At 33.5% G+C, this 20,799-nt stretch overlaps 1 protein-coding gene across 8 annotated transcripts in view; it reads right to left on the bottom strand.

The window, feature by feature from the left end:
- Kair1d (Kainate-type ionotropic glutamate receptor subunit 1D) overlaps positions 1–20,799 on the bottom strand; it is a 396,680-nt gene that overhangs the window by 50,589 nt on the left and 325,292 nt on the right. For all 8 annotated transcript variants that reach the window (XM_083099132.1, XM_083099133.1, XM_083099131.1 and 5 more), the window contains one exon: positions 13,296–13,453. In XM_083099132.1, coding sequence (XP_082955258.1) covers positions 13,296–13,453 — 158 coding nt within the window. The remainder of the gene's footprint in view (positions 1–13,295; positions 13,454–20,799) is intronic.

Below are 20,799 nucleotides of genomic sequence, written 5' to 3'. Positions count from 1 at the left end.
CCGCCGCTGCCACCCACACCTCTTCCGCGGGACGCGGTAGTCGGGATGAGAAATGGTCTCAGGGGTTAGTTGTGTGGCTACGTGTAAGTTACATCTCGACGGACAGCTCCGTCGTAGAGTCGGGCACAGTTTACCGAGTAGTATGAAGTAACTGCTGGTGCGCGAGTCTTCGGTACACTCTTCAAACTCGTGAAAAGCTTGTTAGGGTGAAATTAATTTTATTTGTTATTACTGTTTCCAATAAGTTTGCCGTTGACTTCTTCCACTCATCTATAAGATTATGTAAGAGTGTATACAGAATAAGAACAGCTGAATTATATATGTTTTGTATGTAATGGAATAATCGAAGAAAAATTGCATGTAATTTTATTTGCACTAATTTTATTATAAGAATTATATTTTTATAAAAGTTTATATTTTTTTTGCGACACAGATAATCAAGATACAAGATGAGATTCATTTTTCTTTATCAATTGTATCCCAATTATTTATTATTTCGATTAGTTCAAATAAGTTGATAAACGGATAAATGAGTTCCATTAGGATTCTTACATGTTTCAAAAAACTCATTCTACTAAAAAATAGAATTAATAGAATTATTTCTTCTGCTGCGTTACTTTTTTAAAGTAAACTTTTTCTAACATGTTCACAAATAGAAGTTATTTAATACCGAGATGCGACTCGATAAAATTCACGGTGATTGATCTTCACGGATCGCGATCGCGCTCTGTAATCTTGGCATATTGCACCGGATTGACAATTTCATGACGAAAAGTGTACCTCTCTGTATCGAATTCCTGATATGAGATGTTACAAAGGTTGGAACGATTCCATGAAAAATTGGTTTCCCGATAAAGCAGCAGTCGACAGATAGAGGTCGATCGCTCCCTCCCTTGATGTTGCTCGCGCGTGAGCACGCCTTAATTTATATGGGTCTCCCGTTGCATTCCACGGCGTGTTCTCCCTTTCCCGAGGAGCGACGAGTTTCTGAGATTCGGCGGATGGTATCGATCACGGAGCAATTCCCTTCTAACGAGGTCCCACGAAAGCGAAGCTTCGATTTGGCGCGGGGATCGCGCGAGGAAGTCGGCGCCTCTCTCCAACAATTCTAGCCGTCGACTATAATCTCGAGCCTCATCTTCGTATTTCCCTCAGCGGCGATTCGATAGAGAAAGCGAATGATAGAATTTTTCATCAGCCGCGGCCGTTACGTCGGCTTTCCTCGATTAATTAGAAAACTTCCACCCTAGATCCACTCAATTTCTTTCAGTCCCCCCCCTATCTGAACTTTAAATTACTCCCGACTCGGAAGATTTACCGTGACAAGTTATATCTGACGGAAGTTTACAATGAAATACGATAATATCCGGCTGACCTTTAAAACAAAACATTAATTATTTTTCAAGTAATATATAGATATATTTAACATGTTGTAAAGTGATATATTAAACATATTTATATATATTACTATTATTATATAGGGTGTTTCTTAATAAGTGCGAAAAATTTTGGAAATTAGGAGATGATTCTTTGTCGAAAATTAAGGGGAGTTTTTACTCTTACATCCCTCCCTATGGAGTTACACTCCTTCAAAAATGGGAATAAAAATTAGGTTTTTATTTTTTAGGTTTTTAAGTTTTTATTATAATTTTGTTTTTGTTCCAATTTTCCCAACATTTACTCTAATTTTATTTTTATTTTAAACATTTTATTTTATTTTAACATTTTTTTATTTTAACAATTTCATTATTTTATTTTAACAATTTTATTTTTATTTTAACATTTACTCTAATTTTATTTTTATTTTAAAATTTAACTTTTCGTAATTCGAAACCTATGCTATCTAGCATCGTGCTGTGCACGATAACGTATTTTTTTTCTTGAAAACTACTGATTTTATGAAAAAAATAAAAGAAATAAAAAAGTTTCTAAATAAATCAAACTTTTTAATACATATTTTTAGATGATCATATTTCGGCCCATTAAAAAGTTCTAATAAAAAATTAAATAGGGGTTGCTAGTTTCATCTCCTCATAATAATACGGGAGGCTAAAAGAAATATTAATAAATAACCTTTTTACTAGTAGAAAATATCCACATAATTTAATTTCTTTAACTTGTTCCAAATTTGAGAAAAAAATAAAAACCTAATTTTTACCCCCATTTTTGGAGGAGTGTAACTCCACAGGGAGGGATGTATATGTTTATATGAAAAATCCCCCTTAATTTTCGACAAAGAATCATCTCCTAAAATTTTTCATACTTATTAAGAAACACCCTGTATACATTAGCTATATATTATCTGTATATTACTTGATACTTTGGGTATTTTGGAAATATTTTGGATTTTTGATAAAGATTACAGATATATATCAACTAAGAAGAATTCTATATTCTCTTATATTTTCTTATATTCCTTTCAATGCTAGAAAATTTGTAAATTATTATGTTTTTTCATGTTTTTCAATTTATTACATCTCGAAAAGTAAGAGACAGTCGGATATTTATTCCCTTTGTTAAATTGCAAAGAGAATCGCAATTATACGCCATGTTCGCAAAATTTGTTTCCGCTCGAGTTGCGAACGAATATTTTATTCTGACGAAGTTTAAGGCAACGCGGCAAACGTTAAATTACTTGTTTGTATCAGTAAACTTATAAACAGCAAATACGAGCTTCGCGAAGCTTCAATCATTAACAAAACATCAAGTTTTCGCATAAATTATAAAGCCAAATTATGCAATTATTATTGCTCCGTGTTAGAGAAATAAATTGACATGCAATGAAGCTAAATCTCAAGTTGCTATAACGTGAAGTCAGAATATTCTTTTTCGTTCTCGTGTTATATATAGGTTAAAATGGCAAAAATGTTGCACGAGACGCAATTTTCCATTGCCTCTATGTTCAGCGAGCGCAATGTTCTCGCACGAAATGCTGTTTATGTACGTGTACTTACGACGATAAGATAAACAGAGAAATAATATAAGGGAATGTGTCTAGACGCGCATTTTCCTTAGGTACGTAAGTTTTCAAGTAGAGTCCAAGATCCGTGTGCGAAATTACAGGACATTTGCAATAGCGTCATAATACTTCCTGCGTTAATATTTCATGCATTTAATTCACGTGCAAATATCTCGAGAAAACTCCATTTACAAACTATATTTTTGTATATCTCTCAATATAAACAATTTTTATATTTGTGCGATATGCAAAAATACATTAATAATATTTGTTTGGACATGGCTTTGAAAATTTACTCAATCAAAATACAAATTGATATGAATATATAATAACAACAATATTTTATTATATACCATATATGAGAGAAAATAAAAAAAAAATTATTAAAATATTCATGATAGGATATACAACGATGCTTTTATTTTTTATTTATATCATAAAATATCTATATTAAATTATAGATATGAAGTTTCATATATTATTTTTTACGGACATTGCAATTAAATAAACTCGATATTTTTGACAGTCACTTTCTTGACCGTCATATTCAAATTTAACTGCCACTTGCGAAACGAACAGAATTTTATTCGTATTCAGATATGACGTAATTGTGCCAATCCAAGTAATCGAATCGGTTGTCATTTTAATTTAAATATTACTGGTTATCGAAGTGCTGCGACTTATCGGAAAAAAAAGTTCTGAAATGTCATACATAAAGTATTACAATTGCATACATAACGCTATTACTGACCTTCCCGAGTTTTTAGCGCACATACTTTTTTCATGCCGCGACGTATAGCAGGTATTACCGTCGTCCATCAACTACTCGGTTCTTTCAAAAGCGGCATATTATCGTGCGCACAAAAGCCGCTTTATTCAGCCATCGTTGCCTATCGGGACGTTGCAGTTTCACAATTTATAACTGAAACTTTCCTATCGGTACTGTGTCCCACAATTCTTCAGTGCGACAACCATATAAAAACGGCATATCTCATATCAGTTAGTATCAGCAATTGTCATACATTTAAAAATTAAAATTAAAATTAAAATTAAATTTAAAAATAATTATATTCGTAAATTTGATATTTTTATAGTATTTTATTTTTTTGTATTTATAGCATTCTGAGACAGTTATATTGCTATTATTAGGGTACGAAATTTTATCAGACCCATGGAAGTCGTTTTCTTTTTGTGAAAATGATTCAGGTTTATTATCAATATCCATGTTTCACCCACGTTCTTGTGATATTACAACATCCATCATGCATTTCGAGTAGCGTTCTCCTCTATTCCCGAAGGACGATGATGCATCGTGTCTCTTATACAATTTCTTAAGTGGTCGCATGATCATATTTTCCGAGTGGTCAACAAGAACGCGTCTTTCGTTTCGCTGATGTATGACTAAATCTGACATTTCTATTGGCACGAAGAGCGATCTTTAATCTGCGGGGATTAAAAACAGCGCAAATAAGAAAGATCAAATGTCATAAAATGTCTTTATAACGCGCTAATAACCAAGTTCCTCAAGTACTAAAGGACTAAGTTGTCGAGATGTTTAAAAGTATCGATTCCCGATAACTGCGTCTTGTTAAGAAAAATTATTGATATTTTTAATCTATCGAGTCCCTACAAAGATTCTGAAGAGATTATTAATATTCATGACCATGGATTATATTGAGATTATTGTTAATTCGCAGGAGTTATTAATTATTTTACGTAGATAAAAAAAATAATTCCAGATAGTAAATTCTTTCTCTTGTCGTGAGAAAGACTCATTTTTATTTTACATGTATAATTAATTAATTTTTATGTGGACTAATTAATTTTGATATTTTATTTCTTTTACATTAAAAAAATGTTATCTAGTATATTTTATAATCCTTTATTATAACACTAGACTGAGCTTCATTTAAAATACAAAATAATTATCGTTTTTACTAGTGATAGTCATCGAAGTCATCCAATGTTAATTTTAAAGGATATATTTTGTGCAAGCTTTAGAAGATAATATTAACGCAAGGATTGTTCTAACGCAACATATACGAGGAAAGAGGACATTACGGTTCCTGTGTTTTATGAATATATTTATTTTCATTTCTGAGGAACGCAAGTGTCTTTGGCGCGCGATCTCGAAGATGAGGCGATCTCTCGCAAAAGTTTAACCCGAGCCATCCCGATCAAGCTAACGCGAGTTTGAGCACGACTCTCTCACTGAAACTCTGTCGTTGTGCGGCCAAGTAACTCGTGAGAATTTGCAAACTAACTGATGGAAACCTCATTTCGCGCGAGCTGGTCTTCAGGATAATACTCGCGTTTCCCGCAAAGAACTAACGGAGCCGAATGGATATCAGATACGTAAAAGTGGACTTGGATACTTAAACGATATTCTCTCTCCCTTGCAAGAATAAGAGGTGAGAGTTACCGAAAGAAGTTTCCGACGATGAAATTCGCGAAGAAAAGAAAAGCAAGGTACTGCTGTCGCGAAGAAAGAGCAAGCAACAATTTTTTATGAAGATTAGGAGTGCATCTGCGACTCAAAGATTGTAATGTAATGTAAAAAGCGTACGAATCACGCTACATACGAATAATTCATATTTGTTCTCGTTTTAATTATTTAAAAAAAACACAGATATAAGAATAATGCATTTTATGATACAAATTATTTAAAGTTTACGTCAATGAAAATATAATTTATAATAAAGATTAAAATTTATAATAATTAGAGAGAATATTTATTATATTTATTATATTTATGAAAATATAATTTATAATAAAGTTTAAAATTTATAATAATTATAATAATTAGAGTTTCAAAACTTATGAGTAGAATAATAAAGACATTTAAATTTTAAAAGAGAAATATATATCTATACATATTACAATACATTCCGTATTGTAACGAGAATTGACAGAGAATCATCGACACATCTTATGAATACGAGAGAAAGAAATTGCCTTTCAAGCTGTGAAAAAAGATTTTATTTTTTGCGGAAATGATGTCGATTTAAGATCTGTAAAGATCCGCGACTGCTTGAAAAGTGCTTATGCGAAACAATTGATCTAGCTGTTAAAATTTCAAACAGACTTTCTGGCGCAGAGCCGTTAAGGCGTCACGGCTCCTCGCTTTCTCCCATTTCCTCGTTATCGAGAGGAATCGTCTGCCTTACGATTCTCCACATGGCAACATTATTAACGGGGCAAAAAGCTCGCTCGCAAAACGTACCAGCTTTCAGCCGCCATCGATCGAAGGTACGGGAGTAAATAATTCGTAAACACAAAGCGCTTTTTGGGATACGACGAGCTGGTGGATCGTTCTTGCGGAGATTACGAAGATCTGGCGCAAAACAATGGGAAAATTTACAATACCCAGACGGCTTCGAAACTTTGGCAGCCGAGCTATCTCTCGCTCGGTGACGTGTTCGGAATACGAAGAAGCGCAATAAAACTCGCCGCTTAACAAGTTTCTATCGTCTGCCTCGTAGCTTGACGCGTTTACACGAACTGCATTTCCATGGAACTTGTAAGCACGTAAACGGGTTGCCGCAGAGAAACTTCATAGGTGACGGATGTTAGAGTCATGGCGCGAAAATGAGATGCGTAAGCATAACATAAGAATTCCAAGCTGAAAGATATGAATCCATATTTTTCACATGTGTAACCGTTATTTAAAGACGAAGAAATTCGATAAAAAAGTAATTAGAATATTTTTTTTATTTTTGAGATGAGGCCCCATATCTTTAATCTTTTTTATTTTTATTCAAAATATAATAAAACAAAAAATAAAGCGTAAAATGTGAAAGAGAAAAAAATTTTTTTATAAACTTTTCATGAACTTAGCTACAATAATTCAAACAATTTTAAATGGAATCACCAAAAAATTTTGGTGTCAAAAATGGAAAGGAAGAGTCAAAAATGTGAAAATATTAAATTCTTATTTTAGTTCCTGATCGGAGAAAAATGCGTTCTATAAGAAAATTTACTATTTAAATATTTTTTACTATAACTTATCCATAAAGTTGTAATAGATCGATTTCCATTCTCTTCGAAAATTAATTACAGGAACGTAATTGAAACTCAAGAGTCCGTTAAATTTTAATGCAATAATTAATTATTAATCTGTTTTACTGCAATGTTACGTTGTTAGGGCAGGCCATCACAAATGTATTTGTATTTTGCATCAAGAAGCACGCAGTCAAAGTATTCTAAACTTTCTAAAGTTAACTGTTAAACAACACAATGTGCTCCACGTGCGGTTAATTGTAAACCGCACTTTTCTGTCAAAGAAGCAATTTTCTCGAGTATTTTTCTTGCAAGATTGAAAGTTTATTGCGCAATTTTCCACGTAACAGCATGGCAATATATTCGATGAAATGCCCAGACCGCGACACGTTTTATCCCGCAGCTCGGTACGTTTGGTACTCTCTTGCGTCCCGCCGGGGCTTCTTCGCTTATTTCTATCCACTCAGTTGCGCAACATGTATAATATGTCGCGCATGAAAGATAATATCAAGTTGGATGCAATTCTGCAAAATGGAAACCGAAAAAGACGGAGATCTGTGAGTCTCTCCCGTGACAGTTGATTTCCATTTTTGCGATTTGTGTGATCGACCATAAAACTATACATATACATGTACACACACATATATATTACTTAATTTACCATGATTTTTAGAAGTAAAATATCGAAAATCCAGATAAATAATAATTTTAAAATATATTTTTTAATATCACATTATTATCCATTGCACCAATAAATATTCTATTCTACGAAATAGTATCTTGCGCCAAATATATACACATGTATACTGAAAAAATATATTTACTTTTGAAATTAGTTTACAAAAACGATAGCAATTACCTCGTGCAACAAAAGATGGCAGTAATTATTTCGCGTAATAAGAAAATTTTATAAATTTTTAATTAAAGCGATCTTTTGTCTTGTGTATAAAAGTAGATATATTTAGACATCTTTATGAATATTATTTTTTAATTACTAATCAGAGTGTGTGTATATGTGTTCCATTAACAGTTTTCAAAAGGTAGCTTTCTACTCGTGCAAACATGAAAGGCATTCAATATTTTGCATTGTAATCTATATATGAAATTTATAACAAACAGCATACATTTACGCGCAATATAACAGACGGTAAACTCGAATTTCTCCAATTGAAATCACGACGGGAGAGCATATGCAATGTGCGTATTACTGCACGTTGGCAATCTGAATAACATCATCAGTTTCTCACATATAAAGGATTAATTCGCGATAATTCATAGTATTATGAGTAACGGTAATGCTCCTAATTAATATCGCGATAGAACTCCTATACAACTAATATTATAGCATATCTCTTGACAAATATCTACGCATACATAAGCACGAAAAAGATATACAGATATAGATATTTTATACCTGTTCCAACACATTACTATTCTTGTCAATGGACCTAAAATCTTTATGGTGCTTCAAACTATATATAATATCGATCCCGTGCTTTAAATTCATACATATTTTTCATATAATCCGAATTTTTAAATTCATGGATGTGGAGAAGATAAAATGTTTCCCTTCTCTTATTAAACGCCTTTATGTATGGCTTTCTTGTGCACTTTGCGCCCTCATACGCGTGTTCTAAAAATTTAAAATGCATATAGTATGCATATAATATCACGGGTTATATTAATTTTGTTTCCGGTTTCGGTCTATAAAATGCGACGAAATATTGCACGACCGATCAAAGAAAATTCCGTCCAGGGTCTCACGGATGATCCTAATTGGCGAGGCAGATAGGGAAACAAGGAAAGAAAACGGACATTCCCTTGTCGCGGATGTTTCTTTGATCAATCGAACGGCCGAAACGTGACGTAAGATCTGCCGGTCCAGCCGTGCGGATGCAAACGGAAACTACTCCAAAGTTGGTGGCCGGATTGGCCGATGCGTTTGAAGTCTTCCCGAGGAGAGAAGCTCCTCATCATCATGCCGGTCGTATAACTGCAGATTCGGGGCCGAGCGTATATATTTCATCGAAACCGAGCATTTCCACACGGCCGGCTTCGAAACATTTCAATTACTTATGCCATACTAGTCCTCTCTCGCGCACGCATCGCTTCCTACCATCTTCCTGTTTCTCTCTATTAAGCGAGTGACTTAGCGGTAGGCGGCAGCCTTTCGCAATTTGCTCGCTACGGAACCTTAGAATCGACTTCAGGACTTCGATATAGACAGATCGTTTGAGTTGCCGCTCGACGTATTCTACCGAATCTGCGGAAGATTAAGAGCCGTTGAGCGTAAACACGATGTTGGTTCGTTTAGAAACACGTGCACATGGCACATTAATTCTTAAATGATCCGTAAATAGTATCGAAAATTAGACGTCTATGGTGTATTTTGTAATTTTAATTTGTTCGCAAGTTTTCATAAGTTACGGAGATACTTTTAAACTTCTATTGCAAACAAAATTTGCAAAATTGGATGCTGAAGGTAAACTTTATAAAATATGTATAATATGTTAGCCTAAAGCGATATCCTTTTCTTTTTCATTTGTATTTTTTTATGATATTTAAATTTGAATATCGCATAATTCTTCTTGTGATAAACATTTTGCTTATGACGTCGCTAAAGATTGCGAAAAGTAGATACTTTATATTCGATTATTTTATTTTTTACCGAAAGGAAATATTAATTTTCTAAAGCTCTACACAAAAAAAGGAAAAAACACTAGATGGACAAGTAAGAACCGAGCGTAAGAGATTGTGAGGCGAATAAATCTTGAAATTTTTATAAGAAAAAGTCATTTAATCGAATCGTTTCGGTCCATCTTCAGCAGCTGATATAAGATAGATGCGCAACTTTCAAAAGCTCTCAAAGATACGCCTTTTTGAGAGTCTTTGAAAGTTGCGCATCTATCTTATATCAGCTGCTGAAGATGGTTCGAAGATGGACCGAAACGATTCGATTAAATGACTTTTTCTTTTAAAAGTCTCGAGATTTATTTGCGTCACAATCTTTGACGCTCTTACCCCTGTCTAATGTTACAATAATTTTCGTTCTATCTTCTATTTATCTTGACAATTATGTCCTAAGTGCACATGTCAAGGTGATTTTTGACCTATTCCTGTGTCCTCGACGATGCACTTGTTGCGCGGAGAAGCCACTATTCGCGAAAATTACCATCCAATATTATCCCAAACATGTTGAGTGATTTTCGAGCGGTCATCTCGCACATTCGCCGAAGATAAAGTTTTATATCACTGTCAGAGCCTGTGTTTCGTGTGGCCAAGTGCAACGTCAACTATTTGCGCGTAATAAGCGGTTTAACCGCGAAACTGTATCGCCAGTAAAACTCGCGTATCTCTCCTCCCCGCGATTATCCGTGTCAATTCTCTTTTCTCTCGTCCGTCAAAGTTCTCCACGATAAAGCGCGAGTCTGTCGATTCGCTCCTCTTGCAGAATCTTGCACGCGAAAGCTAAGCACTTTTAGGTGTCCGTCCGCTTCGAAAGTCATAGCTTTAAAGATAATCTCCCCTTGCGCTCATGCGAATTCAACGAGAACTATTACGTACACGAATACAATCGCGTTCTTATCTCGTTGCTTTGAGAACTATTCAGTATTCATGTATATCAGACTGTAACTATTCATATTCAAGCTTACTAAGAATTATAATTCGAGCTCTTACGATGCTTTTACGTCGCCAGCTTCTCTTTTTTCTCGTCAAACTCCCTTTCTGCAACTATAGATATTCTGGCGAAGCGATTTTAATCCATTTTGCGGTTTTCGCTCGCGAAACTTGCGGAGGGAGAGAAATTCTTTGGTCACGCGTTGTTCTTCTTTTCTTCGCGTTTCATCTTGGAAAAATAGGAGAGACGGTTTTATTTCACCAGTTTCACCATTTCGCCTTCCTTTTGTCCATACCGTGAGCGTTCCGCGCTAAAGCGGAACGCCAAAATGAATGGTCGGAGAATTATTCACTTTGGGAATCTCAGTGAGTTGTGTCGGTGGGTGTGGGACCGAGATAAGATACGACTTCATTTCCGCCTCGCGACTGCGCTATCCTCCACGAGCGTCGTTCATTTCCTTCGTTCACGTCGAGGAATAACTGTACGAAGTCAGCGCATCGAAGTTAATCTTTCAGCATCTTGAGAAAGACACGATCGCGAACCCGCAGAAAGCACCAAACGATTTAAAAGTAAATTATTAAAACACACGTTATCCACATTATTCTTTCTTGACTTATTGTATTATTTGCAAAACTGCGTCAATGATTGAAAATGAATTAAAACTAGCATTTTATTTGCACGCATAAAATTATGTGTTAGAATACAAAATTAATTTTTTTATCTACGATTGCTCGAAGGTTAATAACGGAAAATTTCAAAAGACGGAGTCTTATGAGAAATTAAAGACATATCGCGTTTTATGCGGAAATCTCTTTATTCCTCCGGTCTTACTTCACCGAGAGAAGAAGAAAAAGACGCGCATCGTTCGCTCGATACGTTGTACCGCATGCGGTACAGCCGCGCGGAAGTTTTGTAAATTGGTCGCTTTGCTAGAACAAGGAGAGTGTAGCGCGAGCGATGAATTTTAAGACAGGATACGTCGCACGTCCAGAGGCAAATCTAACCGAATTTATTCAAATCCCTATCGTTTTACCCTTCTCTAGCCGCAGGGCGGCAGCAATAAGTCACCGTCGTGGATCGTCTCTATGAATAATGCAACTTACGAGAAACTTTTTCCGCAGAACGTATAATATGGCACGATGCAGAGGATAAAAGTATAGATATATATTTCTGCAACACCTTCAGAGGTCAAAATTGTAACCGGAAACAACGCTTTAAACGATTTATATATTGGCTTTAAAAAAAAGAATAACATTTAAATGATCATCTAGCTTTTATTACCGCGTTCTAAAAATACTAATAGAAACTATCTCAAATTCCGTGCGCTTTTTATCTACGATTAAATCGTTTAGGATTCTAAAAATTCATTTTAAAAAATTATCGTGTGTCTTAGAATGCTTCCTTAATTTCATCTATATTTTTGTCAATTAAGAAAGTGCAAATAGATAATAAAACTTACTTTTTATTTTATCTCGAGTGTATATTAATGGAATTTTAATTTTAATTATTCCCTGAGCCGTAATCGCGAGATGCTGCTTGAGACAGTTCCGGCGTCATCATCTCCTAAAAGATAAGAGGAGAAAACGGGTTATTGGGCAAAATGGGACGGGAAAGATTCGCCCATTGGCTGCCTCACAGTTGACACAGTTTCCCACCGACGAAGCAGTCGGACGATCGATACTGCCACGTCCACATTACGATTCTGTCTAAGAAGATCATCGTCCCAATAAGCGTTACACGCCGACAACGACGTTTCAATCTTAATGGGCCATTCTCGGTGTGCAGTCGTGCGGTGCGCCGCGTATGATACGACTGATGTTCGGGCTTACCGTTAATACCATGATAATATCAATCACGGGATGCCAGTTTCATCAGATCATTTCAAAGTGTCAAACACGACAGAGATCTATCCGCTGTTACAAGCGAACGAGAATGTATCGATCAAATAGATTTCTGGTGCGTATAAATCAGAAACTAAACTTCGACTAATTAATTCAAGCAAAAGATAGTTAGGTTTTTTGTGAAAACATTCATGCTCTGATTTAATTAAAACTTGATGAAGAGGAAAAAAAATTCCAAAAAATTAATGAGTTTTCGACATATTTTCTCGCTATGTAGAATCTCTCTTTTCAAGGTATTTTTTTATATCATTTGATTCAGTTTGAGAAAATAAATCAAATTGACATGTATAATATTGTTGCTTCAGAAAAAAAAATTAATCTGTTGCTACATTTATACAATAATGATTGCTCTGTCTTTTGAAAATGAGATTTACGAATGCGTCCAATTCCTTTAAATTTGGCGCATATTAAAATTATAATAGAGCAGAATAATCGCAGTAGATTTTTTCGCGAACTCGGAAAGTAAAGCACTCTAATCCAAACCATCCCGATCTAACCCAGAAAATAAATTCTAATAGCAAAGTGACAGCCAGCTTAGCACGGCGTTTTCATTTGCGATATTATTATTACCAATTCTCAGTAAAAATTCAAAAATGTTAAAATAATGCACAAGAGAGAAAAAGAAAGAAAAACTTCTTTCGAAAGCGTCACATAAATTATACAAAGTAAAAGGTAAATTTCTAAGAGTTACCGTAATGAATGAGAAATAAATTACGCTAAAGTATCAAGATGTCCGGAGGATTTAAATGCCACAAACTCACTACGTCGGAACAGATACCAGCGCGTCGCGAAGGAGAATAGATTGAACCAAACTCACCGATACTCCGATCCTTCGCTCAGCTGTCTCACTGTAATAGGAAATTCACTAGGTCCATGAGCTTTCAGCAGCTCCTGCAATCGCACGAGTCCCTCGTTGTTCTCGTAGATAATGGTGAAACTCTTCCACCCCCAGGCCTTCACCAGATCGACATACGCCTGGAACAGGTAATCAATCACAAGCTATGTTATTATTACAGTCCGGTTAACAGGTTAACCTGCCCATGGCTACCGTAACGCTTTTACATCTTTCGCTTGTAATTTAACTCTCGGATTATCTACATGAACCTATAACCGCGCGATAATATACCATTATATAAAGACGGTAATATAAATACGACGAATGACATCTCTCATTAAGAGATAATATTACATAGTATATTAATAATATAATATTTAGTATTTATAACATATTTTATTTATGTAAAATATAATATATAAAGTATATCAACAAAAAGAAAGAAGATAATATATATGTATTATAGTGTCGAATCTGTATTTTGTAGCTGTAGCATAAAAACTGTGAATGGAAGTTTATGAAATGTGAAATAAAATTTTATAGAGAAAGTTGAATATTATTTTTATATCTACAAAAACACGTTTTTATATTATAGTTATTGATATTTACTAGATACGTTCATGTAAAATGGCGATATATATATATATATATATATATATATATATATATATATATATATACAGGGTGGACCATTTTAACCTTTAATGGAGAATAACTCGAAAACCAAGCCCGTGAGAGAAAAATGTTTCAGACAAAAGTTGTTTGGTTTCGAGGGGGCCATAAGATGGTATCATTGGTTTGACCTTGAAGAGTTATTTGAAGGTCACATGAAGGTCACCTTCAATTTCTTAAATGGAACCTACTATTTGTCATTGCATATTCTTGTAGCTTATCTCGAGAGCTTTCCAAAACACTATAATTAAGTACCTTTTCGTTAAGTACTTTTTGAGTTATGAGGCTTGAAATAATTTCTTAATTTTACATAAACCGTAAAATATCTTGTAAAATATTCATTTTTCGATTATCTTACCTTAATACTTTTACGTACAAAATAATGAGAGGAATCAACTGGTGTAAAGAAAACACATAGTTGTTCTGAAGAAAAAATATGTAATTTGCAATTAACAATTCCATATTTTTTCTTAAACCAACTATGTGTTTTCTTTACACCAATTGATTCCTCTCATTATTTTGTACATAAAAGTATTAAGGTAAGATAATCGAAAAATGAATATTTTACAAGATATTTTACGGTTTATGTAAAATTAAGAAATTATTTCAAGCCTCATAACTCAAAAAGTACTTAACGAAAAGGTACTTAATTATAGTGTTTTGGAAAGCTCTCGAGATAAGCTACAAGAATATGCAATGACAAATAGTAGGTTCTATTTAAGAAATTGAAGGTGACCTTCAAATAACTCTTCAAGATCAAACCAATGATACCATTTTATGGCTCCCTCGAAACCAAACAACTTTTGTCTGAAACATTTTTCTCTCCCGAGCTTGGTTTTCGAGTTATTCTCCATTAAAGGTTAAAATGGTCCACCCTGTATATATATATATATATATATATATATATATGTGTGTGTGTGTGTGTGTGTGTGTGTGTGTGTACAAGAATGTAAATTTACAAGCATGAAAACTGTGTACCACGTTGCGGATTCACAGCTAGTAACAAATTGCATATTGACGTGAAATACAACGGTTCATCGGAAAGAAGAATTCGCGCACCGGATGTACATGTTTCGCGCGTTCCGAATTCCGTTAGAATTTTGAATTACAATATGTTGCCGATGAAATGTCACCTGCGTTAGTTATAAATCGGAGCAGAGTTGAACTCGGATTCCATAGGCATCATTATTGCGAAAAGAAAATCGTAGAGAAAATCGAACATTACAGTTATATTCGTGTTCAACGCTGTCATTTTTATTCCATTGTTTGTTTTATTCCTTTTTCTGTTCTGTTCTAACAGATTTGTTATATTGAAATAAGAGTTGATTGTTGAACATTTTGTACTCTGAAAGATACTGTATTGTTGATCGTAATGACCTAAGACATTTTCATATCAAGGACTTAATATCAGCTCCACTAAGTTTTCCTTAAAGTATCATGTAAATTTATGATCGGTTAGTATCGACTCTTTAAAAATAATTGCTACTACTAACGGAAGTCAATAAAACAAGAATAATTATTGAAGAGCCTTTAGGAGTATAGATTTTAATTTAATATTTTAATTTAATATTTTTAATTTAATATTTTTAATTTAAAATATTTTTTATATATGAGAAAATAAATTATGTCTCTTACACATTTTCTCTCTCTTCCTCGTGTACATTTATACATTTATATTTATATTTATATAGTTTAATTCGTCGTATTTATTTAGTTATGTACATAGTGAAATAGATACAACAAGGAGCAAAACTACGATTGTATTTTAAAGGAGCCTTTTCTGCTGTATACTCGTTCCTGCTACACATTACATCACGATGCAACAGAGTGCCTTCTGCAAGAGTAGTTTATAAGAGACTGCAACTTATTTTGCCGCGCGGTGGAACTCGTCTATAGCCCAGGCTTTTAACTGGGAAAACAACTATTACACAGTCGCGACGCTCTCCAATGGCCGAATCGAAGGCGAGCCGAGATGCTTTCGCAAGAATTCACTTTGCTGGTAACGCACACTTCGCAGCCGCGCTTTTTCCGATAATCCGAATTCGCGCGTATGAAAGGAGAACGAATGTATATTTTCCAAGGAGAAACCTCCGTCGTGGTTTTGCACGCCATCCTCTTTCACTTTTTACCTTTTTATCTTTTTACGTTCTTCTTCACGCGAAATTTTATATTACCCATCGTCTCGAGATTTCACTTCCTTTGCTGTGCTTTTAGCGAAGAAACCAAGCATCTCTAGCTGCATAATATTCATCTGAGATAATCCCAGCCATTAGGACTATAACGCGTGATGCCACGTGCTTCAGATCCTTAGATTAACTCTTAATTTCTACCTCGGTCGCAGGTAAATCATTTTGCAAGCTTTACTGGATAAATTCTACGCACTCGATCTTGTTAATTACCTTGTTATATGCAGCACAAAAACGCATTATTAAATTTTCTATTATTAAATTTTCTTATTAAGGTAAACGTGTATACACGCAGATTCTGATGGTTTGAAATTTATCTTTTTCATTTCAATATTATTAAGATGATAAAATAAAAAAGTCAAAATATCTTATAAATATAAAATATTATCTTTTTTATTTTATCATATACATATATATTCAGTCAAATATCTTATAAATATAAAAGTTTATTTTTTTTATTTTATAATCTTAGTGCATTGAAATGAAAAAAATAAATAACAATAAAGAAAGTTAACAGGTTTTTCGATTTTATGCAATATACATCATTCTTGCTGGGTTATTATATTTTATTTATGCTTATCGTATTTATATCTTGCACTTGCAGCGTTGCTGAGATCGAAAGTTCTGAATGTAGAACATTAATAAGAGCTGATTACTTTGAAAGTGCTGTAAGTCCAACTTTGGAGCACGTTTAAGTAGGATGCGAATGGAAATTACTACGATGTACCTACTTTAGAGAGCAGGATATTCAAAATTTATCTTACTCCGCTTCCAAAATCAACTCATCCATGAAATTTATTACATGTGCTAGGCGCATCCGAGGCTATGATTTTGCAGATAATAACTTCGTAACGCATCGAATCGTTTCATCCGTTGCTCGTTATTTTATGCGATACAAGTTAAAAAAAAAAGAAAAACATATAACATGCAGATTTCAATGATATTATCGGTGCCGCTTTTGGTCATTTTTTTACATGCTAAAACAGGCGACGATGCGGTTATCGACCCGGTTACTTGTCCATTTGCGATGCTAACAGGCTCGGATTGTCATAGAAAGCGCAGACAGCGACTGCTGGCGAATAGCCAGGTCGCATTCATTAATAATACGGTGATTATATACTGTGGATTTTTGTCGAAGAGGGGATTTGCTGAATTTGGTAAATTACGTTCCCGATCGTTTAACGGATCAAAAAGAGTATTTTATAATTCTGCTGAAAATAAAAAACACGACGAAACTTCGATGAATTGCTTTCTATTAACAGTTTTGATGAAATGAAAAAATATCTTAGATAATATAATTTCAGAATTAATATATTAATTTTAATTTTGTGGACATACTTGAGCGAGATTATTTCTCTTTTGAAGTTCGCAAAAATTCCGTAATATCCAAACACGATTAAATTAATTGTAAGTCGACGGTGTATCAAGTACCGAAATAACGTTTGCTCAAACTTGGTGTTGTAATGCGATGTAGAATTATAAATGTAGCTTGTGGTTGGCTTCCTGAAATGTTAATGTCTTGTCCACATCGCTATTCCTAACCACCACAAGCGAATTTGTGCTTATGCAACCATATAGTCGGCCATTGTCTTTCTTTTTTCTTAATACATAATATATTTGTGATCTTATCAACATTGATTAAAATTTAATAAAAATTTTCTATTAATGTTAAATCGATATCTTATAAAAAAATATTTTGCAACTATTTTAGTAAGCTTACTATTTTAGTAAGCTTACGAGCTTAAATAAAACAATTTATATAATAAAAATTGAAAATATACTCTCGGCTGTTTTAGAATAACCACTTTATAGGAAATAGTTTCTAGGTTTTTATATAAATTGGCATCATTTTTGTGATGTACTCGGAAGCGCTGTTAGCTGGACAAAACAGTGCATTTGAATGCGTTTTCCACCTGTAGTGTAAAATTATCGTCGATTCAACAAGACCGCTGTAATTTACACGACAGTCCAATTTCGGTAGCCTTCTCCGTTTTTCCCCCAATATTCCGAAAGGGGAGTAAATCGATCGATGTTCAGAGTATTGATCATTGCTGTACACCGGTGCATCTCCCATAATCACGCGAGTTTGCGAATCTGATCACAACAACTATGCCTGGCGTGTCTGTCACATATTCGCACGTGCCGAACGACCAACCGGTACCCTACAAATAACGCGCCACCGCCAGACTCTCGTTCACCTCCGTCGTGTGTTTTGCGCATGTAATATATCACGACTGGATCGATGTTTAAATTACATTCAGTGTAGTGCACGTAAATTGCAGCTCGCAATGCTTGTAAAATATCTGAATGTTTCGTGGCGTGGCTTGCGTGGTGAGGCTTGTGTAGCGATAATTTTGCCAGCTTCCGATAATCAACGACTGTGCGATCGAATCTGGTTCTCTCGTTCAGACATGGCTAGATTTTCCACACTGAAGATACATTTTCACGCTGTTATTAACTGATGCATTCATTAAAATGAATATATGTATTGTTATATAAATTATAAATTATTATATGTCAATTTTGTGTTTCGCTAAATAATGCAATAAGTTATAAAAATAATATAAGTTATGTAACTAATATAAAAAAAATTTACCAAAAAATAAAAACACTAAATTATCTTGTTTGATAATTTTGATAAGTAGTCTTCCATTGTAATTTGTTTGAAAATTGTATTTTCTTCTCTCTTTCGAGTATTTATATACTCGAAATATAATATTCCGATCGTTGTACTATTATGATATAATTAAATGCGAAATAATTCATTCTACAAGAATTAAATTATGATTTCTCTAATATAATAATAATATAATAATATAATAATAATATTTCTCATTATTTGCTGCTTCTTTAACGTAAAAATTTATTTTTATGCAGAATTTATAGAAGTTAAAATAGCTAAAAATCTAATAACAAAATTGAAACATAAAATAATTAAATACTTATATATAAATTATATATAAATCAAAAATATCTTTTGTTGTTTAAAAATTTATTAATATAAAAAAAATTATTAATATATGCATTTATTTTTACAACAGTTAAATTTTAAATCATTTTTAAAAAGCGTAAGGCTCATAATTGAGATAAATTTAATTAATATGTTCATTAAAAGCCATATAAATCATATTAAATTAACTCATTAATATAAATATATACATATTGTGTATATATATATATATCTGATTCTCGTTATTTTAATATTCATTTATTTATTGCGATTTGGTATAAATATTTATACCAATTTCCTATGCTGTTAAATTCATTATTTAAACATTAATGTATATTGGTAGTTTATAATATATAGGATAATCTGAATATACTTATAAGCATGCGCGGTTGCGAATCCATTTATGAATTCAGGTAAGATAGGGAAAGTTACATGAAAGTTTCATGAAGATTTTCTCATATCATTTGACTTTTTGGTTGTTGCACAATCAATTATCGAAGTCAACCTATCGAAGTTCCGATCGAACTATTTTTAGTGCTAAAGTTTTCGATCGTTAAGATATGCCGTCGCAAGATTTTTAGGAAAGCGATCATCATACTTTGAAAGAAAGGGTAACGTCGCCGAAATTACGTATTCACGGAACATGATGTGGGCGTGTAGGAGCGCGCGGACCTCGCGACCCCGATGCAAATTGGGCGGAAATATTTCAGCGGTGAAATATTTAAGTCGCCGTACGCCTCGCCACGGCTCTTATCATAGTATCGGAGTTCGCGCGTGACGCGAGATTTATCACGCCCGTTACATTGCCATTTCGAGCACGTTTGCGGTCGAGTACGTTACGTTTCACACGACGGTGACTATAACGCAGGTTGATCCATTTCTCCTCTCTTGCAATTTCTTCTCTTTTGTCTGTTATTTGAAAGAAATCTTCTTTATGAATAAATATATTTAGAGCAAGCAATAGTTGAGGAGTTTTGCGAATTGATTTTCAACATAAGTCTAAGTTATTATTCAATTAATTAATATCAAACTGCAATTTAATAGAACTTTCACCAGTTGTAAAAATATTTATCAATAATTAAAGAGAAAGAGTATTTATCGAACTTTTATTGAACAATTTTGCTTTAAAAAATCTAAATTTATTTATTAAAATAATAAAACAATTACAAATTAATAAAAACATCTATAAAATATTTAATATTTAATTTAATTTAATTTATAATTTATATATTTATACCATTAATAGACTTTAATGAATTTATGATAAATTATGCTTGAAGGTTAATTATTACAAACATATTTTAATTAAAAAAATTAAAAATAGGATATACAAAAATTTAGTAATAAAAATTTAGATAAAGTAAATTTTGAGGATACAAATAAGAAAATAAAATAAATTTAGATAAAGTAAATTTCGAGAATGCAAATGGAAAATAGTCAGTCTTCTATTAATTAGAAATAGCTTTTAGTTGAATTGATTTATTCGGCATCAAGAATTCAAAAGAGACTTGACCGATTCGACACGGCGTCGTGTTGCATTTGGATTAATTCAAATTCATTAAAAAATTCATCACGTTAAAAGGAATGAATGTGTATCCTGCATGAGCGTGGATGCATATAAGGCGTGGATGCATACGCTTTTATCTCGCTGCACATAAATGTATACGTATCCGTATAG

Source organism: Camponotus vicinus, unplaced genomic scaffold, assembly GCF_025532165.1.
Source record: "Camponotus vicinus isolate PSW18456_S1 unplaced genomic scaffold, iyCamVici1.0 SCAF_5, whole genome shotgun sequence".
In the NCBI taxonomy this organism is placed as follows: Eukaryota; Metazoa; Arthropoda; class Insecta; order Hymenoptera; family Formicidae; genus Camponotus; species Camponotus vicinus.
Note: the sequence above shows the minus strand (reverse complement) of the source record. Positions and strands in the feature narration are given on the sequence as shown.